At 41.9% G+C, this 27,505-nt stretch overlaps 2 protein-coding genes across 2 annotated transcripts; both read right to left on the reverse strand.

Moving 5' to 3' along the window:
- Window positions 1–3,543: 3,543 nt before the first annotated feature.
- On the reverse strand, window positions 3,544–4,434 carry LOC140183706 (uncharacterized). The gene is made up of 2 exons (XM_072232316.1): window positions 4,373–4,434; window positions 3,544–4,285 (listed from the first exon to the last, which is right to left on the reverse strand). Exons 1-2 carry the CDS (start codon window positions 4,432–4,434, stop codon window positions 3,544–3,546), a joined length of 804 nt encoding a protein of 267 aa, XP_072088417.1.
- A 16,809-nt stretch (window positions 4,435–21,243) lies between these two features.
- LOC112745036 (protein FAR1-RELATED SEQUENCE 5-like) lies at window positions 21,244–23,369 on the reverse strand. Its single transcript, XM_025794847.1, has 3 exons — window positions 23,338–23,369; window positions 22,292–23,275; window positions 21,244–22,189 (listed from the first exon to the last, which is right to left on the reverse strand). The coding sequence occupies exons 1-3, from the start codon at window positions 23,367–23,369 to the stop codon at window positions 21,244–21,246; spliced, it is 1,962 nt and encodes a 653-aa protein (XP_025650632.1).
- Window positions 23,370–27,505: the final 4,136 nt, after the last annotated feature.

Raw genomic sequence — 27,505 nt, forward strand, 5'->3', positions numbered from 1 at the left:
TTTAAGTTCCATTGCAGAATATCAAAAGGGCGACGGAACAAACATAGGAAATAAAAGGATCACACAGGCCTCGGCGGAAAACATGACATTCAGATATCTTGCATGTGCAGCCCATCAACTACCTCCGGCCCCGTCTTCATTCTGCCCGGCCGTATGACGACGAGGACGACGACGGAGCAAGAACTTTTGCCTTTCCTCCACAACGTCCAGCCGGCGTTCCAGCTCAGACCACGGAAGAGACTCAACCTCTTGTCGTTCATGGCGCTTGGCAATTTCAGCCTGTAATTCCTTCTCAGTGAGAACCAACTGTTGAAGGAGCGCGTCATTTTTTCGCTTCTCTGTTTTCAATTCTTTTTCAAGCCGTCGCTTTTCCTGCACCTCTTTCTCCAGGTCATACTTCCTTGCCTCGAAGACGAACTTGGAGGCCATCAGCTCCACCTTTGCCTGGCTCAGTTCTGCATTGGTGGTTACAAGGGTAGCCTTTAAGTTCTCCTCCCTCCTAACCAATACCGCCGCAACGAGATCACAATCTGCGGACCTATCATCTACGCGGATGATGTCGATAAGTGCATCGATGGAGAGTTCCACGAGGTCCTCTGGACTAATGGCGTGTTCTGTGATTGATTGCTCCGACATTTTCTCGGGATAAGACGACGACGACATAGTGGCAGTTATGGAGAAGGCTAGACTGAGAGTTGAGAGAAGGAGTTACGGCAAGGAAGACGTGAATAAGGGTTAGTGGTTAGTAGGGTTTGGGGGTTCTGTATAACAGGCACGTATAAATATATATAGTATAAAGTTGTTTGGATGGGTTTTTCATAAAAATAACGTGTCAATAACGGGGTTTATTCACGAAAATAAGACATTAATTTAAGCTATTTCGGTTGAAAAAAAAAGTTAACGATAACATTAAACATTTCTTCAATGAGCAATTAAGGAACGCAATTAAGCTTGTCATGAATATAACACAAGAATCGAATAGTCAACATTAAATTTGTGCGTCGTAAAACCAAATCAGTTGGAATTGGAAAGCACATTAGTATTTCGTTCGTCCGATATTAATTAATTATCTTATCCTTTCCAGAACCATCCGTAGAGAATTGGAAAGCACATTCGTCTTTCTGTCGCGCGGACCCCACGCTCAGGAGTTAACGTGTACTTCAAGCCGAATTAGGTTCATAAGCAGGTGTGCAGGGATGCCAGGGTCAGGTGTAGGGGTGTGGTGTACAGAGATATGAAGAAAAGAGTTTTGTTTTGTCAAATCAAACATAAAAAAATTATTATTGCAATTTACCAAAAAAAACATTACCATATTATTCGATAACTTAATCTGATGTGATCAATGTCGATTTTTATTCGGTTTAATATTCCATAATGTACAGAATACGACATGTATTTAATTGTTTTATCTGATGGTCTCCAATAATAACGATTATCGACGAGCTCCATTAAATTTGCAAACAACAAAAATGCCACTTCTAATTGTACGTATAGGTAACTATGGGTCTAAGTACATAAATTAATTGTACTAAATATCCGGTATTAACCATAAGTTTGTGAAACGAAACGAGTTACGCGCTAAGCCGTAAAAATTAACCAATATCAGTGTATATTCTACTGTTGGGCAACGAAACGATTTACGTGTTATACCGTTATTGTCCTTTTTATTTTTCCTTGACCGGCCGGATAGTATCGGTCGCTGTGTTGAAGCAGGCATTAAAGATCCTATACTCCGACAGGGGTTGACGGAGTGTTTCCGGTTTGGCCGCCTGTGTAGATGGCTTCATCCGAAAATAGAAAGAAAGAAAGAAAAATAACTCAAACGACTCGGAAATTATATATTATATATAATTAAGAAAACCCAGTTTTACTCAGGGGTTACAGAACATGAAAAGAACAGCTAACGAAATACGGAAACAGAGCAAATAAAGACTCGGACAGTAGATGCCGTGGTTCATATAGCCCCGACATCGTCTCCATTCTGCCCGGTGGGATCCTGATAGTCAGAGCCGTCTGCCGTTGCCGCAGGTTGACCATACAGTTGGCGGACCAATAAACCTACCTTGATCTCCACAACCTCAAGCCTGCCTTCCATTTCACGCCACGGTGCCATCTGTTGCTGTTCCCTTCGACGAAGATCGGCAATTTCCGCTTTCAAAGCGTTTGCTTTGGCTTCCAGTTCGCGAACGGTGGTTTGATGCTGTTCCATCTCCGTGCGCAACTTCTTTTCCAACCGGCGGCCTTGTTCCAGTTGATGCTTCCTGATACTAGCCCTGACTTTGGCGGTGATTGCCTCGATCCTGGCCGTCCTTGCTTCGTCCTGTGTCCTACGAAGACTATCACTCAGAAACCTCATCCTCTGTTGGAGGGTGTTGATTAGGTCTGCAGTCGGGTGTTCCTGGAGGTCGCCCGGACTAATGGCGTGGTCGTCGAGGGATTCGTGCGACATTTTGTCGGATGAAGACCGGGAGGTTTGGTAGACGATAACGGCCCTTGAAGCTATGACTCTTCTCCCGGAAGTGGTTATGGATAAATATAAGGAATGGTTATGAATTGTGACGGACGTGTGGAATGATATGCATTAGTGAAAAACAAAATTTAAGTTAATAATAGATAAATTAATACATTTTATTGAGGTTAATTAATGTGCGTATGGTATTCCATCAGAAAACGAAGATAATAATGCACCTGGTGGTTTTATCGATAAACGAAGAGAAAGCTTGGGAAAACTAAGGCTGCATCGATTACGCAAAATCCGATATCATTGCAAATCTTTGCAATGTGACGTTAGAGTAGACAGGAAGGGCTGAAGGTCTATGGACTGCTATGAATAACGTGGCAGACAGGACTTGCGTTGATAAAAAAAAAAACTTTGTTACTTGGCTATGCAACCAAGTGTAACTGAATGAGAGGCCAGTGAGTGGAAACAATTGGGGCTAATTTTTTTGGATATTACAATATAAAGAGTGTAATACATTAATATTACACTAATTTGATGTAATGCACTTATATGGGAATTTTCAATGTTATAAGAAATCGTGACTTACGATTTTAGAAAGAGACAAAAAAATTGTGAAAATGAGATTAACGATTTCAAATAAGACAAATTTTTTTCAAAATTTCTACAACCATGAAATCGTTACTTTCATTTTCTAAGTTGATTCTAGCCATTGATTGTTGATCCAAAACTTTCTAATTATTGTTCCTCTTCACTCAAATCGTTGGTAACAATTTTAAACAAATCGACACTAACGATTTCTTTAAAACCAATTATAAATCCCATAATTAAGTATTACACACCCAAAAATTCATTTATACGTATTACACAACTGTAATGAACATATAAAAAATAATTAGCGAAACAATTGTATTTTCCATAACTTAACTTTTTAGGGACTACGCAGAAAACACAAAAATAAAAAATATGGCAAAATAAAACAGTACCAAAACGGCAAAATAGTTGGAAAAATTATTACATAATAGTGATAATAGATATATTACATTGGATAACGAAAAAAATATTGAGAACCCATTCCTATCCAATCAGTCAAAGAGGTGGACAAACAGGATCAATTCATAATCAGCCCTACAATGCACGCACGGAATATGACCAGCACCTCCGTCACCATCGTTTACGTCCCACCCTCTTCCATAGCGTTGATGGCGGTAAATGGCACCCATGTTCCCACGGGTTGGACATGCATGCGAAGAACAGACTTGATTCTCTTCGTTTAGCCTCGGCACGCGACGCAGGTGTCTCCACGTCCCTTGGACAACGCCGCGGAACACCAGTTTGCATTTTGTCAGGGCACCAGCCACCTCAAGCCAACGAAATGTTTGTAAGCCCTTGTTCTTTGACTCAGCGTCGTCGCGTAGCATCAGCATCATCGCCACTATGTACTGGGCTGCCGAATGGCCCTGGGCTGCGACAACGTGCATGGTTTCCATCCCCGCAAAACGACACCCGCCTAGGAAAAGGTCAGACACCGTATACCGAAATAGAACTTCCACGTGGCCACTCTGCCTGCATCGCGCTAAGAAGTTTCTTCCCGGATGGTGCATGGGACTCACACTCCACCATCGCTGGTCCCAAATTGGAATGTTGACGCATCTGTAAACGAAATCCTCATCCCCTGCATTACATGCAGCGGTGCACGACATCCTAAGACTGCACAAGTCCCTGACGGACTGTGCTGCGGTCCTTCCAGCAATTAAGGTCCATACATCGTGGGGAAGGTTGGCCGGGCCTGTCGGACGATACATCTCCTCCCCTTGTACTGAGCACCTTCACACGATAGATAAATGGTCGGTTATTTGTAAATACTGGATAAATGAAAGGCTCCAATCAGCTATCTCAATGGCTATTGTTTACGGTGTATATATAGTCACCCGGTGCCGTGTGCGATGGTATCCCATCGGTTGTGTACCGTACATCGACACCTAATCAGCTACAATCACGTCGTCTAGGGAGCCTGCCGATTGAGTTTCCAGTCGGCTCACAGAAGGGTTCCTTAGCCAACACGTTCCTTAAATTTCTCTTTATGTTTTCTTATATCATTATTTAATATTAGTAAAGTCTAATATTTTAATAATATTAAATAACATTATTTAGACGTTGTTCCAAATTCCTGTTGTTTAATTTTAATTATAAGATATTTATATGTAATAAGTATCTGTTTACCTAAATAACATTAACATGATAATAAAGAAGATAACCGTTAATATTATACGTCCATACTAAACCGATACATAATATGTCAATAACAAACCTAATATGCATAACAATCCTAAACCCTAGCTATGTCAACGAAACGTTCCACCTCGTAGTCGGCGCGACAACGAATGCACCGAATATGGTTGACGCCTCTGACTCCGTGGATGGAGCCCCGCTCTGCCGCCCTTCGGCGGTAGTCATAGAGAAGACCCATGTGGCCTCGGGTCATGCATCTGGTCGAGTCACATATTGTATGTTCCTCTCCCTTAGCTGGCATTTGGACTTCATCTGGCCAAGAAATTGTGAGGACTGCGAAGCAACTCGAGTAACATGCCGGGAGTAAGTTACCTGCTTCGAGCGCACGAAAAAGTTCCAAACCTTCTTTTTTGGCGTCTCTGTCGTCCCTTCGGAGGAGCAACTCCATTGAAAGTGCGTACTTGGCTGCGTCCAGCCCATTCCTTGCTGCATTTTGCAGCATTTGCCATCCTACAGCGTGGTTACGTCTTATGTAGAGCTCCCGCAGCGCCTTCCGAAACAGAAGTTCCGGGTGACCAATCTCAATGCACCTCTCAAAAAATCTTCGCCTAATAGGGTCCCGTATCCACACCCAATTCAGTTGATGCGGAGGTGGTATGGCAACCATCCTGAGGACATTATCGTCGTCGCCTACATCACGCGCAACGCAGCACGTCATACGGAACCTGCACAGGTCCTCAATCGATGTGGTCGCGACTTTAATGGCTATGGCTACCCAAACGTCGCGGGGTAGTTCAGAGACGTTACAGAAACGCTCCATTAAAACTCTCGCTTGGACTGGGGCTTGCTAGTGTATATACTTCACAGGATGTAATCCAATTCGCTCGGACAGTCGACTTAACCGACGCATCATTTCGTTGGCGAAAATCCACATAAGTTTTCCAAAAAAATAAAAAGGAAAATGGATTCTACGAACTTGCATTGTAAATACAAATAACATTGTTAATTGATGGCATTTATTAGATTTGTCGTTACACGCTGGTGCGTATTTAGTAGCCGGCTTGGAGCGTTAAAATTAAATGTAAGTAAAATATACGCTAGCTAATCATCATCGCATTCATATGTAAAAATATAATTAGAGAAAATCATTCGTTGAAATTGCAATAGGTGTAAACACAACCTTGAAATTCCGTAAACACATAAAGTCTTAATTTGCGAGTAACATAACCTTGAATCGCCACAGCTGGTCGCAGCGTACCCTAATACAAGACTAAAGAAGAAAGCAACGTAATACTACCTGTGGCATGGGGGCATAAGCGTCACAGCTGGTTGATCCATGTCGACAATGCAGTACCAGCCGGTCCACTTAAGTGCTCTACTTTGTTTTCATCCTCCATAACTCTGCCTTGCCCAATACACGGTCCCGGAGTTTGTTGAATGGTGTGCTGGTCAGGTTCACCGCTGTTGTTGCCCTGATCTCGTTCTCCCGTAACTGCAACATGGTTAACGATCGGTTTTATTGTGACCCTATAATTTAAATTCCGTAATCTACCATTTTTATTTGAGCGTACTTACAATCCCGTCCATGATCGGGTTGAATTTGTCCCCCATGTTGAGCCACCCAATGACCCATATCCCTGAGTTCATGCTGAATGTTGATCCGACGAATAGACAGTAACCGTCAGTACGTATTATGGAAAACATGTGAAAATCATCACTATGATACATGCATGTTTTATTTGCGGTTAACGTACCTCTGACCACAATTAGGTATCCCTATGGGGCTCCTTATCGGGAAATCTCCGAAGTTGCTTGGTGAGGGCATAAATTGCTTCTCGTAAACAGCTTGTGTGACGTTGTACAACACCCTTGCCTGCACGGACCGCGAAATATTAATCAGAACGCTTTTATGCACGCCGTGTTGCATGCTATGCTAGTATGGCAAATTAAAAGTAAAGACTACAATCAAAGTTGTACTTAACCGTTTTCCGAATCCGGTCTTCCCGGTAAGGCGTCTCGAACTGGTTCGGTGATGAATCAAGGTTGTAAATTGCCTTGTCTTTCAGAGACACGAGCATCAAAAACCAGTGGCCCAGCGCGTCCTGCATGGGGACATAAATCTGCACAGGATAAACACGTATAGTTAATCCACTGAAGACACTTGTTCCTGGTTTAGTTTACGATGAACCAAAAGTTGTCCTTTAACAGACAAGTTCTAGGAATCTGGATGGCCGCATCCAGTTCTCCATGTAACGGTTGAGCATTAATTCTGTCGTCTCCCCGTGCAATATATCATCCTACACAGACAACGCTGACGTATTAAATAAGTTATGTTCTATACGTGTACCAACGCCAGATCAGGACATACTTACCGAGACAGACGGTGGTAAGCACCAGTACGCGGGTGACGTGGCAAGTATCTCAGCACCGGTCATAGTCATGGCAACCAGGTGGATGATCTGGCAACGAAGAATAGCCAAAAATATAAAATAAACAAAAAACCCCGACGATGTGTCGCAACACCATATATGTGTTTTTCCTACTCAAAACAAGCATAAACAGGTGCCATACCTTGTCATCAACGTCATTTCCCGGTAGTAAGCTGTGTAAATCAACCCTGTCCGCGGACTTGACTCCAATACGGACAAGTTCCTCGCTATAGTCAGAGGAAAGTGTTAACGATTTAATATAACCGCGATAAGCAGGTTTAAAGAAAACGTTAGTCGGGTTTTACCATGGATCAAGGTTTTCGTCGAAGACGTACGCGAATAAGGCCGACTGTCGGTTGTTAAAGTCCATGGCGGGTGTGATCTTGAACCTCATCTACGACACATGTTTGTCAAACGTCAGTAGGTTAGCGCAGTTTTCGATAAACAAACCTACCGATTAGTTACCTTCTTGCTCGTTGAATGGGCAGACTTTTCCCTGCTGGAACCAGATCGCATAGAACTGTCAGTTCCATCACCGGAACGTCGCCGTTTGGCGTTCCTTGTTGCCGATGGTGGTGTGCGAAACAGCTTTCTCATGATGCTGTCCGTTCCTGAAAGGGGTGGAGTACTATTCTCAGGCGGATCTGGGACAATAGGCGTTCCACTAGCGATGCCAGATGCAACTTTCATGGACTGCGGGGTTGACTGTTCATCCGTCTTCCCGTCAGAATCCAACAACACGATGGTTTTGTCGGAGATTGCCGCAGCTGCGTTGTCGGTCTCCTTCTCAAGATCCTTCTGTCGGAGAATAAGCAAAACCGGTTTAGTATGAGGGACACCTACATGACACGTTACATACATGGCCTATGAGTGAAACCTAACCAGAACCTTTTCCACGAAGCCCCTCATCAAGTCTCTGACGATGAGACCGATCTTCGGAAACGACCAGTCCTCTTCCGACTGGATCTGGTCACCTTTGACTGCATTAACATCATCCGGCTGGAGAGCTTCGGCTGTGTTTTCCAAGGCAGCTTTCGGTCCACCGGGGACCTACAGATTAAAAAAAAAAGACAATATCAAATCAGTTATTTGTTTAAAGAATGTGTGAAGTACACCTGATCAGAAGATTTACCTCACACGCTTGCCGGGGCTGCGACTGCTCAATTGTATCTGCGTCGTGGACCTCTTCGCATACGTCCCTGCATGTACCCCGTACGTGGTTGTTAATGCGAATATTCGTCTACCATGCATATGCAACGTAGTGCGTTTTGTTGTATTCTAAAAGTCATAAATGAAACCTGTCTAACCTGCTGTTTGTGTCACCGTCGGAGCGTGCTTCACCGTCGCCCATTGTGTTTGTTTTTTTTTGTTTTTTATTTTTTTGGTGTTTCGAATACTGATCGTTTAGCACGGGAGGTGGGTTTATTTTAAATGCGAAGGAACTTGCAAATGCCTACGGCTTTATCCTCCGTTTACGGAATGTGATGCCTCTATGTTAACGGTACTCGGGTGTTGTGGATGGAGTCACGGCTATCTGTTGTAATTGTCAAACTCGCGACAAATCTTTCACTCATATGGTACGTTGTTATTTGGGCTCGTTTTATGGTGTGTTCCGTATCCAAAAGTGAAAGTTTTGAGTGACACTATACTATAAAACTTCCTTATGCAATCACTTATGCTGTGACCACCGCGGTCAAATCAATCCAAAACTATCGACTGGCCTCCAATCAGGCGCTAAGTCACACCATGCCTTCCCGACCCCCCTCACCATCATTATTTTAATTCATTATTTCGTAGAGGCATGGGACTGCGCGCTATATATGCGATGGGCGTAATGCTGAATTTCCTACATAAGTAAACCGTCAAAAGGCATTCGTTGGGAGATGGGACAAAGCCAAAATGGCTAATACATTCGCTTCCTTCCGGTTCCCTTCCCAGCGTACGTATTAACCTTTTGTCCAAAGTTGTACCATTGTTGTTTAAAGCATAAATATCTACAGAAAGCGTATTGTCCCATACCCCGAATTGACATATACACCTGCTCGTCTGCAGCTACCCATGCTGTAGGTCAGCGCGTCATAAAGTTTCGCCTCGGGGGCATCACGACTAAATGAGTGGCGGAGGTTGCTTTCCAGTATCGTGCGCGGATTAGTAGCATTTAGTTCTCTCCCGGTTATGACCACCATTGCCAACCAATCTGGTTACGTTATTTTTTAAGCATGAAGCACAGGGTTTACGTTTAGGTGGACTTTCCAGCGAAGTCTTGGAAACCGACCGTTGGATATAATTTTCGATTGAAGATTTGGTGAATATGTGTCCTTTTTAGTAGACGAAAAAGTTAAAGTCGGTGCAACATAAACTCTAAACCCTAAACCCTCAGCCCTAAAACCTAAACCCTAAACCCTAAAACATGAGATGTAAACCCTAAACCCTAAACTCTAAACCCTAAACCCTAAACCCTAAACCCTAAACCCTAACCCTTAACCCTAAACACAATAAACCCTAAACCATAAGCCATAAACCCTAAACCATAAACCCTCAATACTAAACCCTAATCCATAAATCCTAACCCCTAAACCCTAAACCGTAAACCCTAAACCGTAAACCCTAAACCCTGAACCCTAAACCCTAAACCCTGAACCCTAAACCCTAAACCCTAATCCCTAAACCCTAAACCCTAAACCATAAACCATAAACCCTAAACCCTAAACCCTAAACCCTAAACCCTCAATACTAAACCCTAATCCATAAATCCTAAATCCCATAACCCTAAAACCTAAACCCTAAGCCCTAAACCCTAAACCCTAAACCATCAGCCCTAAACCATAAACCCTAAACCCTGAACACTGAACCATAACCCCGTAAACCCTAAACCCTAAACCCTGCACCCTAAAACCTAAACCCTAAACCATAAACCCTTAACCCTAAACCCTAAACCCTGAACCCTGAACCCTAAACCCTAAACCCTACACCCTACACCCTAAACCCTAAACCCTAAACTATAAACCCTGAACCCTAAACCATAAACCATAAACCCTAAACCCTAAACCCTCAGCCCTAAACCATAAACCCTAAACACTGAACCCTGAACCCTAACCCCGTAAACCCTAAACCATAAACCCTAAACACTATAAACCCTAAACCCTAAACCCTCAACCCTAAACCCTAAACCATAAACCCTCAATACTAAACCCTACTCCATAAATCCTAAACCCTAAGCCCCTAGCCTATAAACCATAAACCCTAAACCCTAAACCCTAAACTATAAACCATAAACTGTAAACCCTAAACCATAAACCCTAAACCCAACATCCTAAACCATAAACCATAAACCCTAAACCCTGCACCCTAAACCCTAAACCCTAAACCCTAAACCCTCAGCCCTAAACCATAAACACTAAACCCTGAACCCTGAACCCTGAACCCTAAACCCTGAACCCTGCACCATGCACCCTAAACCCTAAACTATAAACCATAAACCCTAAACCCTTTATCCTAAACCCAACACCCTAAACCCTAAACCATAAACCATCAACCATAAACCCTAAACCCTAAACCGTAAACCCTAAAACGTAAACCCTAAACCCTAAACCCTAAACCCTACACCCTAAACCATAAACCCTAAACCATACACCAGAAAGCCTAAACCCTAAACCCTAAACCCTAAACCCTAAATACTAAACCCTAATCCATAAATCCTAAATCCCATAACCCCAAAACCTAAACCCTAAGCCCTGCACCCTAAAACCTAAACCCTCAACCATAAACCATAAACCCTACACCTGAACCCTGAACCCTAAACCATAAACCCTAAACCCTAAGTAATTTTACATTGGCTTATTAACTTGATACACTATTTATATTGAATGACATATTAAAATGACATGTAATAATAACAATAGTAAATGTTAGTGATGTAAGCAAGAACAACTAATCAATATAAAATTAGTTAAATTATCAAATATTTAGATTTGTTAATTAAAGACTATAAATTTTAACTGAAAAAATTTTAAAAACATATATATAATGAGAAGAAATTAATCCTGTATGAAATTTGTAAATTATATATAAATATGCTTGTTATATATAAATTTAAGTTTGTCGTTATTGTCAAATTATTAAGTACAGTAAATATTTTTTAAAAATTAAATTAAGATAAATAAAATACAAAGCATAATCTAATCCAAAACTAGAACCGCATCTAATGTTCATTAATAAGCCTACATTTTTGAAATAATAACTCACGTAGTAGACTTTAATTACATACTTTAATTACACCCTCGTAATTTTTGCATTAAAAGCTGCAAGAAGTGTCTCTTCGATTGAACACATGGCAGTATAACAACAAAACCAACAAAATTCCTGCATGTGTTCATTATTTCCTTCATTGGATAAGCCGTTAATACTATCCAGATCATACAGCCCCACCCATCAACTCCCAAATCCTCCTCTTATGATGCATCAAACCAAGGTGAGCCGAAGGAGCGACAGCAGCGTGTAGGAGGACGACGAGCAAACATATGGTTCACAGCCGGGCCTCATCTGGAGCGGGTGCAGGAACTTTAATGGATTCAGCCGGACCACTGATATTGAGTTGGTTCGGGGCGGTGTGCTGACCCAGATCCGCGGGACAAAAAATTTAAAAAAGCTTACCTCGGTATTGTGGCAAGACTCTTCCATTTCCTCTTCTTTGAAATTCGAATAAACCTAATTTACTGTCACATAATATCACGATATTTCTTGAAAAACGATGTTTAATTTTTTATTTTATGTAACGGGATTTGACGTCTCTTGATGTGATGCGAGTGACTGCTCCAGACGGCCCGCGGAACAAGATAGTCAGAATAACCACGTTGCCCAACGCAACGCGCTCAACAACTATATAATACAGCAAATGTGGAAACTGTATAATATACGCTTCCATCTACTCGATGGCCATTGTTGTCGCTAGTGTAACACACGGATTTGAAAGAAAAAAAAATAAGTAGGAAAAGAAAAGCAACTTGAATATGGAAAATCAATTTCCGGAAACGATGGCTGATATGGGGGAGCAGATCCTTCCAGACGATCTCTTGATGGAGATTTTCACTCGAACTGATCCGAAGACGGCGGCGAGATGCAGAACCGCAAGCACAACCTAGCGTGTCCGACTGTCTTCCGAGAGATTTATGAAAGACAACACGCTCACAAACGTTGGAAAATACCGTAATGTGTTGCTCCAGATTGGTGACCCGGAGAGGTACGGTTCAACCCAGGCTTTTTGGATTGTGGACTGTGTAGGCGGAGGAAGAGTAGCCGCGCCAATGCCAGAACAACTGGGTCCACGCGGATGGTGGAATGTTATCGGCTCCGATTGCGGTGTGATCTGCGTCTTGTATAGCACGAATGGTCCTGATTTGAGGCTCCTGTTATGGAACCCGCTGATGCGAATCGCTCGTCAACTCGACGATCCGGCCGACAAACTACTTAAACAAGCCGTCATCGGATACGCGTTTGGATACCGGGCTAGAACTGACAATTACTGCGTCGTCCATATGTCAAAGAGGCACGTCCTAGACAGGTTTTTGCACTGCAATGTTTTCAATTCGGCAGAAGGAAGGTGGAAACATGCGTACATAAATGATCAACGTCTAACTCACCTTGACGAGGGCTCAGCTTTTCACCTTGGTAAGGCTGTGTGGGTAAACTGGGGTGGACGTGGTTTGACGACTGCAACGCATGTGGTAGTGCTGGATGCGGACACATTTATTCTGAGCAAGATAAGGATAAACCGTAACTTAACTCAGCACGTGCAGGCACTGCGCGTGCTCGACGGCATCCCACACCTCGTCGGCTATGAACGATCCCCGCACCGAGGACTATCGACCATATGGTGCAAGATTGACTTGGAATCCATGTGCGTCGTCCCGTTCATGAAGCGAAGAGTTGCCGGTCAATATGGCGTTCCATGGAATCCTGTGATGATCATCGGTGATCGCATGATCACAGTACGCGAAAACAACCACAAACGGGCAAGAGGTGCTAGCGGCGATTTTCTGACGGAGATTTCGTTGGTTCAGATTAATTTACTTAACCGACACAGAGTCAACGCATTCAATGGTGAGTGGCCGAGTGACATGAACCTTCAGCGCGTTATAACTGTGGGAGTGGGTTGTCTAGTTCCCTAGTAGAGCGGCCGCTATTGTGATTCGATCACACAAGCGGTAGGCACTTGGTGCGTAAATCCGTCGCGAATAAATGTGGACCACTTGTATCGTTCTTTGTATTCCGGCCATGCTTAAAATATGTTTTTCAAATGGATTTATGTGTATCATGTTTTATTATACTTGGTAGAATGAATATGCGAAATGAAAATTATCTTATTAGATTGAAAAGATAGTACCAGTGCAGTCAAATCCACGCACCAATTACGTCTAGGCAAATCCATTGAACTACTCATGTTTTCCAGTCGTGAATACCAAGAAAAAAAAATTAAATAACAGATAAAAATTCTCATCAAGCGATATTCACCGGTAAAAAACCAACAAAATGATCACGGATATCAGCACGGTGATCAGAACACCTCGCCTCCTCGTCGTCGCGACACTCGCAAGCATGTTGTCTTCCATGGCCGTGGATGCTGAAATGGCGGCCTCCAGATCTGCCCTTGTTTCGTCCAAAGTATGTTGCAAAGAACGCAGCTCGTCTAGGAGTTCCTGTCTTGTCTTCTTCAACTCCGTGTTCTCGCTTCTAATGCCCTCGTTCGCTTCTAGAAACCTGCGAATGACGTCGGAGTAACGAGGTGGGGGCTCTGGATCGTACCACTGAAAGAACGAGCATTTCCTGCTGGTTCCGTACCCAGAACATCCATAAAATCTTCTGCCCGGATAGTCACATTTCCAAGCGGTTCTGATTGGCGATCTCACGCCACAGTGACATCGAGGCGTCGGTGCATCGACGGAGGACGAGCTTATGGAAGAGGATCCCTGCATTGTGTGTTCAATAGTTCACGAGGGGAGTAAAACACTGGCGTTTGAAATAGCCTTGCGCAACGAGGTTTCATACTCACCTCTCTGCTGATGCCATAATGTGTTCGCATCCCAACGGCCTTCTTGTTCACTGACACATGTGACGCCAACTTGGCACGGAACGGTCGATTATAGCCCCCAACCGCGGGCCCGATACATCTTAAACCATGTAGTTGTTAGCTGACGATCCAAACCATCAACATTAAATATGTGACCCGTTTTCTTTGCATGTCATAATCTTTGTACATGAAAAACTTCGAAAATACTAATTGATATGTAATTATCTTACTGTCAAGTAATCTCTTGCTATTCGTTGTAGTTAAAGGATATTGATTAATAAGTTGTTTTATATGTTTCCGTATTTAAGGGGCATTTACGTTGTTCGATATGACGTGATTGACGTACCCATCATGATGCACAACTGCGCGTCTGAGCGCTACGCTCTAGCAAAACTAAAGAAGTGTATAGCAAAACTGACCTCATGCCCCCTCATGCTATGGCAGGTCACCTTTTGCTATCTTAGGCAGGATTTTGCAAGGGATTGAATATTGGACGGCACCCGTGGTTGCCAAACCGGTGCAATTCTAAACGCATGTGATGCATCCTGCCTGGATGGAGCTGACCTTCTTCAGACTCCAAGAAAGGTGTTTGCAGACCCAACTTTTTTGACCGGCCAACACCTACCCTAGTCAAATATCTTCACAAATCAAACGGTCTCAAAACACAACCATATCCACGCACAACCAACGCGAACCAACTCATCGGACGCCGACGACCGATACTGCAACCAACAATGGCAGAGAATGGGACACCCGCTGCATCCAACAACTTCAACCATGAGACGGCCCAGGTACGGTTGCGATGCATCAACCGTTTTTTGTTTATTTATTTATTTATTTCTGGTAGTTATGATTATTCTACTCCCGATTCTTCATGACTTAGTAGTATACCCGAACGAACTAACAAGCACCCAATGCTAGGAGGAGCACAAAACACCGGGCCCCAACGACGCCACTCCGAACGACGCGTTGCTGGAAATAATGACGGAGGTGCTGGAGAACACAAAGGTTGGTAACACTCGTCTCACTTTCTGCTCTAACTGAATATGTAAATCCAACCAACTGACAGATCTGTTACGATTTTCAAATGAAGAGCGCGCAACGCCGAATAGACAGGGTCGAATCGGAATTGGTGTCGATTCGGTTGTTGGTGGGCGGTCTCAGAGAGCCTGACGCCCAGAGGCCAAAGGAACATGCGGATAAAGTCAAGGCAACGTCGGATGGAAACCAGATCGAGAAGCAGAGACAACCTGTGGCCAAAAGGGTACACGTGCAGAACCCGATGTCACGCACCTCCATTCCCAACCGTAGACAGGTGATGTTTCCAGGAACGATGAAGACGAGACATCATCAGTCGTCGATAATAAGCAGCGGCGGAGACGTCCAAATGTCTGTTTACGATGAAGACGAGGATCCGAAACGGGCCATGTACCCAAAGATGTGCAGGTCAAATACTCACCTCGACGAAAATAACACGAAGGGTGGCATGGCTACAAACTTCTTCAATCGATTTAAGGAAAAGCTATACGGGGGTAACCGACGGACTATATCCTCCAAACGGACCAACAATGCAGACAACCCGACAGGACGCAATGGACTGCAGCCAACACAAAACATAAAAGGCAGTTTTCCCTTTAACATAATGACGTCGTCCGACGAGAGCTCATCGAAGCCTGAAAGCAGCCACAGACGGACAGCCGACACCTACAAGCATATTCCGCGACGACCCCCTCAAACCTGACCAAGAAGGGAACAAACACCACCAACGCATGGCCCATCTCTCAGCACGCGATGGACATCTGTAGCTACGTCTACGACCATGACTCTGACCCAACGTGGGTGTTGTATCTGAACATCACCGGCTGAATATGCCGTGCGGCGTCGTTAGTGCCGGAAGGCAGTTAAAATTGCCCTCACGGTGTAACATCTTCCATTTGTTGACCGCAGGGAGATCGTTGTACGCATCGGGTCGCAGCATGCAACTCGTTCTGACATGGGATCCCTGTTAGACGGACGGCAACCAACCCAGAAGGCACGTAGCAATCGATCGTACCCTCTTCGAATTAATGGATTTATTTCCACTGACCCGGGTTTATTACTTCCATCTGAAGTCCGATTTTTTATTTTGTCGGATTTGACTTGCAGATAATGGAGATGATCACGATCATGGTTGCATCGGAGGGACAAACCGATGGAGATCACCCTCGATCCGTGTGGTGCTTGCACCCGAATTTTGCGGTACGACCAAAACAAACTTCCGCACTTTATTTTAATGCATAACTATGATTTAACCTTAACTGTTATTACACGAACCTTGTACCGTTAACATATGACGATGACTTGTTTCAACCTCTGAATACTCCCTGAGTAACCAGTCCGATGTAATGGAGGGCGTCCACCCTGGAATTTTGGCACAGCGATACGGGGAAGAACACATGCACCCGACGGAAGACCTGCGCATTGTAAGCTACCGACCAATAAGATTCTTGTACGCAAGTTCTGGTCATGGTCAGACTGAATTTTGAGTCTCTGATGGTTTTCGGCTTTTTCTATCCATCGCAGGTCTATATGCCAGCAGTAGAAGAAGACTATGAGAAGCACTGGTTCTTGGCCGTGGTTGACCTGTCGGACAAGCAAGTCTATCAATTTGACACTAATGCGACTAAAGAATCAAAGGCAAGAAGGAGACGTGTCATACAATGCATGGTACGCGACGAACATAAGTAAGATCATCGTCCTATCCGAATACGCTAATCTGTTTTATGTTTTTGAATGTGTGCCAGCTGACTGCCCTGGATGGAATTGTTGCAACTGACGGGTATAAAAACTTACGCTCTAAGGCCGCCCCAGAGTTTGCCAGTATGGAAATCATGTCCGCACCGGGAGTGCCCAAAAACAGCAGCAGTACAGACTCTGGCATTTGGGTCATGCAGTGGATGGCAATGGGACGCAGGTTCACGTACGCGGTGTTGCCAATTGTAAGTAAACGCATGCAAACAGGTAAAATGCAATCGCACTGTGTGTCTCTAATAAACGCGGTATTGACCATTGTAGCTGGACGAAGAGAAGATCAGGATAAAAATGGCAATTGCACTGCTAACGGGAAGATGCAACGAGAAAAGTGGTGCATTGCTTGCTAAGTCGGCCGCCAAGAAGGGAGTGCGTGAGTAAGAAACGACTGAAGTGGCGGAATACAACATTTTTTTTTGGTTAACTCATGCACCACAACTTTTTTTGGTTCTTGGATGCATTGAAAACGGTTATGTTATGTGACATTGTTCGGCATTCTGCAATTGACGGACAGTCTTCGTGGACTGTTTATATCATGGGCCATACTTCTTTTTAATTTTATGAGCCTCTACTGTTATTGTATACTTATGTTGGGCCCTTTATGTTATTTGATGTCGGGTCGTTGGACGAGTACGGGATCTGGGTTTTGACCCGACTCGGTTTCTCCGGACCAACACCAACACAGAAGCAAATGTTAAAATTAGAAACGCTAAATATACAAAAAGAAAAAAATATCGTAATTATCTGCGTTGTTCTAATACATCAATCCATCCATCCATCACCAAGTCCAGGCTGACAATACGAAGTCATTACTCACTGACCCACGCAATGGAATGAATGATAACACTACATTAGGCCTAAATTTAAATACTGTGCTCATTCGGTGGTTATCGATTTTTTTTTTGAAATCCGGTAATTGCCATTGGTAAGTGCAACTATATTAATGACCCATTAAAGTCCACTCTAATCAGGTTTAACAGTTATTTATTAAAAAAAAATCTTTAATCGGCGGGAGTTGTTTCGCCTGTTTAACGCGCGCAGGTTCGTACGTTACCCAAAAAATAAAGAATCGCATACTTTTCGAAGAAGGGAAGCCATTGTTGGATACTCAACAGCTTCCGCCAGTAAAGAACCCAAAACCATAAAATAAATCGCACACGAGGTATCACCATGCCGCCGCTCGCTGATTGTCGCTTCTTCAGATTCATAATCCCCAACATGGAGAATCAATTTGTAAGTTTTCACTTTTTCTGTTCTACTCACATAACCCAAAGGCCCGCATGCAAGCCCACATCATTATCGATTTTTTGCTCCTGCAGAGATTGCCGGTGGCCTTCTCCAACGTTGTACGGGATAACATGAGCAACCCCGTCCAGGTAATCACAACAAACGGTCAATCGTGGAGCATCTCGTGGTTTGTGGAGGAGGAGCATCCGCATCAAGTCGTTTTCACCGGAGGCTGGCGAGCCTTTTACGAACACTACCACTTACAAATCGGTGACTCAATGCTGCTATCGTATCACCAACCCAAGTTTTTCTGTGCGGCCATCCACGACACAACATACTTCGAGATCAACTACGGAAGGTAACAATATCATTCTAGCGGGTTATTGGTATGCACTCGGCTAACTCGTTTGTTTTATGCTGTTTTATGTTCCACCAGAAACTTGAGAAACGGAAGTCTTCCAGCAATACCCGCACATGGCAACTATGCAGTCCAGTTCTTCGCGATAATCCCGGTGAACAACCCTGATACACTGGTATAGAACCCAATTTCAATTCCTTTACCACCTGCAATCATCAATCCATCAATCTGTGGCACATTCTAACCCTTTTTTTTCCACCATCCACTACAGAAGCTCCCGCTACGGTTCTCCCGGAAATATGGCCGGTCCCTACCGCGACCACTGACCCTAACCACGCCTACAGGACATCGTCATCGCGTGGGGTGGAATATGCAACCTAATGGGAGGATCGTGCTTCATGGATGATGGGACGGTGTCCGGGCACGCTATGGCCTAAGGGATCAGTGGCTTGTGCTGTTCTGTTACCACGCCCTTCAGAACACAATGTACGTCATGTTCTTCAACGGTCACACAATGGAAATCAACTATTTGGCCCATGCCGGCCCCGGGACGGACGCCACTTGTATAACCGATCCGTCGGCCCCCAGGTCAAGGCACATAGGCGATGGGTTCAGATCGACCAATCCGTTCTTTGTAATTCCAATCATGCACCGCCTGGCAAACCGTTTTCTCGTAAGTGTGCCGACAATTGTTTTTAAGGGCAACTATTTCATATCCTATTGTTCTACTCAACTATTTTATTGATCTAACCCAAAGAAATGTCTTCACTTCCAGCCGAATGTCCCCCCTCTGCCGGGAGTATGCGAGGATAGCCCAATTACGATTACCAACGACAGGGGCGCGTGGACCGTTCGGTTTACGCACTACGTCGGGAGGACGAACGGATGCTTTGGAATTGGCTGGTCTGCCTTAGCAACTGCATGCCAACTAAGACACGGCCATGTTTGTGTCTTCGAACGGCTTGCGCCGCAAGAATACCGGCTGCATGTATATTGAGAACTCCGGTCCCCTAAACCCCAAGCCACCGTCCCCAACCCCATCCAAGTAACTCGGTCAAGTACGGTGGTGCTACCTGCATGTCCATACACATGTATCTTGAATCTATATGTTATTGGGGCGCAGGAATACAATTCTACCTTCCCCTCATTAGCTTATGTTTTGGATGATAAACACGATTATCGTTTCTGTCGTTAACGTGCACGTAGCATTGCAAACGGATTGATCTGCCAATATTAGAAATGTATGTCAATTTGTGCCTTTGAAGTTTGAATGTTATTTTAAGCTGTGAACCTTGAATGTAATTCGATTCACTTCACCTGCATTTTGTATCTTTGCATTTTTTAATTTTGAAACATCCCACTGAGGCGTTAATACCCTCAGAATGCTAATCAGTAGTGTGCGTGGTTGTTTATTGATTCGAAGTTGTTGCCGTGCTTCATTTAGTACTCCTTACTTCAGCTGTTTTAAGCGTCTGTTTTAAATTACATCCACAAGCAACGATCCCTTACAAAGAACTTCTAGGTCGCGATTGAATATGTACTGAACGTTACTACCAACTACATACAAAATATCTACTTACCATACATACAAAATATCCACTGATCATAGAATGGCTGTAAAAATGCCCCTAACTACCATGTCCGGTTCAACAAAACGGTGGACAACAACCGAATAATAATACATCAGCTTTGACAGTCGATTTGCAGCTATTCGCATGACACCACTTAAACCATACACATCCTGAATCCCGGTTAAAAACGGTGATATCTGTAGAACATTTACATACCACGGAAAGCCAACATACCAAAAAACTGTTTTAACGTGGACGACATGTAGACGGTTCTGTACCTATTTGACATGCAGACAACACTAGGTGTGCGGATACAACCTACCGGAGAACGTCAAAGGGTTCGACCAACCTGCCGTTGCAGCACACGGTGGTGACGACTGTCGGCCCCCTTTGCTCAATCGGCGAGAGACATGACTGGCCCGGACGTCTTGGTCCCAGCGAAGTCGCTATTAGCAAACCCGGCATGCGTGTCACTATCGGAGCATTTGAACGAAGGAATCTCCGCGGTCGCATACAGATCGCCGGATAGGTTATTATAGACCTGACACCAATGTAAAAAACAGATTATTAGATCCATTTAACAGAGCAGAAAACTTAACTACATCGTCTATAGAGCGACCAACCCACCATGTCAGTGTCCATCGAATCCATGTCTTCTGCAACTGAGCTGGATGGTTCCATGGTGTGACACTCCGGACACGTCGTCCTGTTGTGTCCCACCTCCCGGCACAAACGACATCGCTGGGTCTTCTTTCCACCATGAGCACCGTTACCCTTTGTATTGCGCCTGGGTGGATTTCGCGCCGGGGGTCTGCCACCCTCCGTAGGTGGCCCCTCCTGTTGAAAACTGCTGTTCCCTGCATCTTCGTTCTCGAAGTGCTTCAGCATCAGCACAGCTATGTCTCTTGCAAACTGGAACTTTTCGGTGCTGTGACATGCAATCTTGCACACTTTCCGGTACCAATCCATCAGGCACCAGTGTTGCGTCAGTTGTACAGAATCCCAAATCACGCCCATCGACTCCACCGCCACAAGTTTTGCATCCTTGGTCCATCTCGGTAATATCAGAGACCTCGGGATCTCATGAACATTGTTAAGAACAAGCACCGCAATTATATGTTCGCAGGGGACCCGAAAGATTCCATTCTCATGCACGTGCATCGGACCTCCCTCGTATCAGACGTCGCAACAACACGCCACTCCTTCCCCGGAGTGCCGTATCGAGAGACGGTGTGAATAAAATAGGAACCGTTGTCTTCAGAGTCAACCACCCTCATTACACAGGCCCTGTCAAGAATGGGAACAAACAAATAGAATATCGCACGAGTGTAGTTGTCGGCTGCACTCCGCTCCAGCTGTTTCAGGTTGGTGGTCATAACAGGGTCACCCTTTGCGCACTCGAAATCGGCCTCCACCTCCTTTGCGCGGACGAACATCAAGCATCGACGGAAATGACGTAAAAACTCAGTGTAGCTGTATCGAGACTTAACATACCGTGATATCACAGCGTGCAAGCCCTCGCACCTTGATGTTGTTCGAAATCCGGTAAAGAACTTTCCCCGTATGTGTGCTGTGGCCCAGCTGTGCCTTCTCTCGTACATGTCCTGTACCCATCTTTTATCGGCCACTCCAAATTTCTCAAGCATCTCAAACCACTTTCTCTGAAATGTTCCAACCTCGTAGTCGCCGAGCATGCAATCCCTAAACATCCTGGTGAATTTTGGCTTTCCAATGTTGCTCGTGGCGTTTCGGAGTAGATGCCAAGTGCAGAGTCGATGGTGAGCCTCTGGAAAAACTTGCTCGATCGCAGACTTCATTTGCCTGTCACCATCGGTTATTATGGACACGGGAGCCTTCCCTTTCATTGAAGTTTGCAACTGCTGAAGCAGCCAGACATAGGTCTCTTCTTTCTCGTCTGCCACCAGTGCAGTGGCAAAGACAACCGTTTGGTTGTGGTGATTCACACCGGAGAATACTACGAGAGGTGAAAGGTAAACGTTTTTCTTGTACGTTGCATCAAACGCAACCACGTCTCCAAACACCTGGTAATCAATTTGGCTGGTGCCGTCACAACAAAACAAGTGTTGCAACACGCCCTCACCGTCAACGACTTCCTTGTAGTACAGTGCTGGATCATTTGCCTTGCACTCTCAAAGATACCTCAAGCACGATTCCGCATCTAGGCCACCCTCCCTTCGTTGCTTCGCATTTACATTGTGCATGTTCCTTGTTGTGTACGGGACATTATGATACCCACCGGCCAGGCTCGCCATAAAACCATGGATTCGGGAGACGCCAATGCCCCCTTTGCGCATGTCGTTCATCTGCTGGATGTCCGCTTCGCTCATCCTCCGATGGCCCGGGAGCATGGAAGAAAATCGCAACTCAAGAACGTGGTGGTTATGCGCGTCTGAAAAGAACGCAACGTGCCAACGTCCTGATTCATCGTCCATGCGGAGTAACATCCTTGCAGAGCATCCACACCGTGTCTCGGCCCTCGGCCTCTTTTGCCGGTTAGGCATCGAGTAGAACTTCGGGGATTGGAACCCTTGTCGGTGGCACACGAACTCCTGCCGTATCCTTAATTCGCCGCGTTTTCCGCTTCTGGAACGTCTCGCGCCGAATCCATGGTGCTTTGCATATTGCTGATAGAACTCAAATGCAATGTCAACATCTGCGAAATTAAACCGGAGAACATCCTCCGCGCTCAGGTTCAAAAAATCAATCCAACCTATGGACTCGGCGGAATCAACGGCGTAAAACTCGTCTTCCGCATAATTCTCAGACATTCCTCTGGCGCCGTCTAAACCGTCTTCCAATTCAACCGCATCCCCATTGTCGACATCGGCCTCTGCATGACGGTCGTGTTCTGTATCGTCTTCCTGAAAGTCGTTCTCGTCTGACTCCATCCCTGCATAGCGTTCGCCCTCAACCGGATGGTCATTTTTTGTTTCATCTTCCTGTAAATCGTACTCGTATGATTCCAACCCTGCAAAGCCTTCGCCCTCAACCGATCCAACTCCATGGTCTGCTTCGCCCCAAGTGGTATCTTCATCACCGGCAACCCTGTGCCAAACAGCAACAACGCGGTAATTTAGCGAAACACGCAAAATTGTGGGATGTACTTCAAAGACAATTTCAGACCTATGACGAAGAAAAAGGGGGAAATTTGTAAATCAAGTCAAGGGTCATAATGCAGCGGGTACCTTCTTTCCATTGATGGAGACGGCGAAGCCATCTACTGTCGAAGCCAACCAACAATGCAGATCAGGTACCGTGGTCGTCAGAGGTGGTGAGGCTGATTGTGTGCTTCGATCCGCCTAAACAGAATCGTTAACACTGAATAATTTCTCAATCCCAAAGAAAAATAGCATTTCGTGGTTCAAAATCTCCGAATCTTGTCGGATGAGTTGCTGGAACAACACGCCGCCGATGCCACCGTCGGTGAGTGAGGGGAAAAGAAGAAGTTAACTGAGTCGTTCTTGATGGTGGAGATAGGGAGGGACGGCGCAATTGCAACGGAGGAGAAGGGGAGGAAGAGAACCTGGGCTGTAGGAGGAGTTAGCCGTAGTAATAGTTGTTAACTAACCTCGAGTATCCAACTAATTGTAGAATTAACTTAGATGTATTTATTTTAAAAATTGAAAAATTGACCCCTCCATTTTATACGAAATTATAAAAAACACCCAACAAAAACAAGTATATATATTCTTGCACTAACTGGCTAACCGGTGCGCCAAACACGATTTTGGCATTTCGATGCGCTAACACGGAGCGCGTACCGAATCCGCCCCCGTGCATTACATACGCATTTCAATAACATAACTTCTTTGTCTTTGTCTTCTTTTTCTATTTTTTTGTTTTTTTTTACTCCTCCTTCTCTTTCTTCTTCTTTTAAATTTGTACACGTAGGTTCTTCTTCGCACACGCATATTTTTCTTCTTCTTTTTTTCTCTTTCATTATTGTAATCACCAATAATATTAATATTTTGCTAACAAAAACCAACATTTTGAATTGAACAAGTTTAATCACCCGTGCTATGCACGTGATAAGATTGAAATTATAATTTTAAATTGTTATGTTAAATTTTATTTTAATTATAATAATTTAATTAATAAAAAAATAACTTGTATGCGTTGTTTTTCTTTTCTTAATATAGTGTTAATTGTATTAACTATAAAATAGTTATTTAATCTACTTTTTTCAATAAATCAGGCATATATACTCAATATGACCATAAATAATCTAGTAATACTTAAATCTACCAACAAAGTTTTATATGTTGGTATACTGTGAAGTAAGAAAATATCAAAATTAGCTCAAAATGAAGAATAAATTAATAGAGAATCCTAATGAAGAAAGTTTTGTAATAAACAATAAATAATTTAAACCTACTGAATAACAATTCAATGCTATCCTTTGATACCTGCAAATATATACATGAAACAACACTGTATCAATGTTTGTATATAAAATTATATGATTAACGTAATTATAAAATTATTTGTCAAGAGAATAAAATTATACGAATTTTTATGATAATTTTAATATTCTCAAACTATTAATGTACAATAAGAATTCATCTATTAGCTCCTAGAATTTCTAAATTTTTTTAAGTGATAGTAATAAATTTTAATAAATAAATAGATTTAGTAAGACATTTTGTTATTACCTTTTTATTATAGGCTCTCAAAAACTTCTCTATATATCACATTCATTGTGCAGTAATTTCCAAGTGTATTAACCCGTGCCATGCACGTGATAAAATTAAAATTAAAATTTTAAATTATTTTATTAAGATTAATTTAAATTATAATAATTTGATTAATAAAAATATAACATGTTATGTATTATTTGTTTTTTCTTAAACTAGTGTTAAATATATTAACTCTAAATAGTTAGTAATTGGTTTTAGTAATCTACTTTCTTCAATAAATCAACCATATATACTCAATGTGACCATAAATAACTTAATAATACTTAGACCCACCAACAAATTTTTATATGTTGTTTTACTGTCAAATAAGAACATATCAAAATTAGCTCAAAATAAATAATAAATTATTAGAGAATTCTAATGCACAAAATTCTCTAATAAACAATGAATAATTTAAATCTACTAAAAAATAACTCAACACTTTTCTTTGATACTTGTAAAACATATACCTAAAATAATATTATATCAATGTTAGTATACAGTTTTACAATCATCAACCATATTTACTATACATGACTCCTTCTTAAAAGTTCTTTTGTTAAGATATAATTATTTAGATTATTACTCATGGCACGTGTATAATTTCATTTTATACCAATTAATCAATTATAATTATATGACACGGGTGTAATTTTAATTTTATCCATCGATTATTGGAAAATAAATTTTATTCCAATTATAAATAAAATCTGTTTTTATTGGCAAATAAATTTTCTTTAGGTCAACGATTTAATATATGTGTAGGTTCATTTTTTGTCAAATATAATGAAAATACAAATAAAAAAATAAAAGATAAAAATAAACTTAATAATATCTGATACTACTTTATTTTATTAAATTATTTAAAAATAGCAAATCCACAAAAAATAATCATAATATATAAATTGAGGCAATAATTTAAAATTCTATAATTATAATTTAATCAAATACTAATAGTAAAACCAAATTACCTAAAAAATATTGAACTTATTCTAGTCCTTAGTCATGTATAGTATAGAATCATTCTTGTAACGACAACCAACTGAAATAACATCGTAAGTTTCAATATTTAGAATTCGTACAAAATCAAATCATCCTCTTGTTAGATAAGCTTCATCATCCGCTATCCATACAATGCGGCAAGATATAGAATTGTCACACCGAGAAACCAAACTAACTCTTATTCCCCTCAATGGCATTGCATGCATGCAAAAAAAAAGCTGGTAATTTCTAAAAAAAATCAAAATATATTAAAAAATTATTCTAATAATGAACAACTTAAACTAAGAAAATTTAAATATATTACCAATCGTTAAAATTGCATATCTGAATTTGTCACGAATTTAACAAAACTGAACTGAAATTGAGGGAATTCAATTTCATTATGTGTTCAACTTCAAAGATTTTTAGGCAGACGTAAAAAGCATGGAGGGGATGAAACTTGAACTTGCCCTATAAAGTTCCGTGGATGCAATTGCTCAATCAAAAATCGAGCTTCTCCTAAGAAATCTAACTTTAACCACATTCCATTGGGTTGGTCATAATAGGTGAGTAGATCCAACCATCCTTCGATAAAGTAGAGACTATTGCCTCTTCTTTGAACGCTTACATCCATATAGTTAGAACCCGAATCAGTGAAGACAACTCGATGAGGTATTTCATGGATGTGATGCATTGTAAATGATTGTGGCAAAAGACAATCGAACTGGAACATTAGACGATAAGAATAACTTAGAGTAACAACAAATAAAAAATTATCAAAAGAATAATATAATAGAATGAGTATATGAAAAATATTATAAAAATTATAAATTGTACCTTAAAAGGATCAACTTCAATAAAAAACGAAGAATACATTCTTATTCTATGAAGTAGTAAAAAAAACACTAAATATAAAATTATGAATTTGACTCTCAAATTTAGATTCATGTACCATAGGAAAACACTATATATAGACTTTAGTAAAACAAAAATAAATATCTAAATTACCTATTATTAAGATAATTTTTTAATAATGTATTAAATTTTGATTTGATACAATTATAATGAAGATATGTTTCTAAATTAGTATAATTATATATTATTCATTAAATATTAATTACAATATAATTATATTAAAGATATTTTTTATAAAATAATTTAAAAAAATTATTTGATATACCTGAATGGGGTAACAAAGATTTTTTATTATTATTATTAATATTATTGATATTATTATTATTATCATTAAAATTATTAAAAGTATTTTTAATTGATAATTGATAAGTAGTTTAATAGTGCATTAAATATTGATTTGATATAATTATAATGAAGATATGTTGCTAAATTAGTATAATTATATATTATTCATTTAGTATTAATTATAATATAATTACAATAAAATTATTTAGAATAGAAAAAAATGTATTCATTTTGGAGGGAAAACGGAGGCATGAGAAATCGACACGTCACCTTTAGTAGTTGGGGGAAAACCCAGTTTTAGTATATTAAGTAGATTTGAATTTATATAATGAATAATGTTCGATTCATTTAGTATTATACAATGGTTTCGCTTTGATAATATTTTCGATTCATTATAGACGCAGGTGTTTCTGAATTCGAATTTATATAATAGATAAATGTTCGATTCATTTGGTATTATACAATAGTTTCGCTTTAATAATATTTTTCGGTTCAT

The sequence above is a fragment of the Arachis hypogaea genome, chromosome 1 (genome assembly GCF_003086295.3).
Source record: "Arachis hypogaea cultivar Tifrunner chromosome 1, arahy.Tifrunner.gnm2.J5K5, whole genome shotgun sequence".
Lineage (NCBI taxonomy): Eukaryota > Viridiplantae > Streptophyta > Magnoliopsida > Fabales > Fabaceae > Arachis > Arachis hypogaea.

Excerpts from the sequence above, each read along its gene's own strand:
- LOC140183706 (XM_072232316.1), bottom strand. The coding sequence starts at position 4,434 with ATGTACGGTACACAACCGATGGGATACCATCGCACACGGCACCGGGTG. Across the intron at positions 4,286-4,372 it reads CGGGTGACTATATATACACC|GTGCTCAGTACAAGGGGAGG; the intron begins GTAAACAATAGC and ends TATCGTGTGAAG.
- LOC112745036 (XM_025794847.1), bottom strand. The coding sequence starts at position 23,369 with ATGGCTTCGCCGTCTCCATCAATGGAAAGAAG. Across the intron at positions 23,276-23,337 it reads TCTCCATCAATGGAAAGAAG|GTCTGAAATTGTCTTTGAAG; the intron begins GTACCCGCTGCA and ends TCTTCGTCATAG. Across the intron at positions 22,190-22,291 it reads GATGCGGAATCGTGCTTGAG|CCAAATTGATTACCAGGTGT; the intron begins GTATCTTTGAGA and ends TGACGGCACCAG.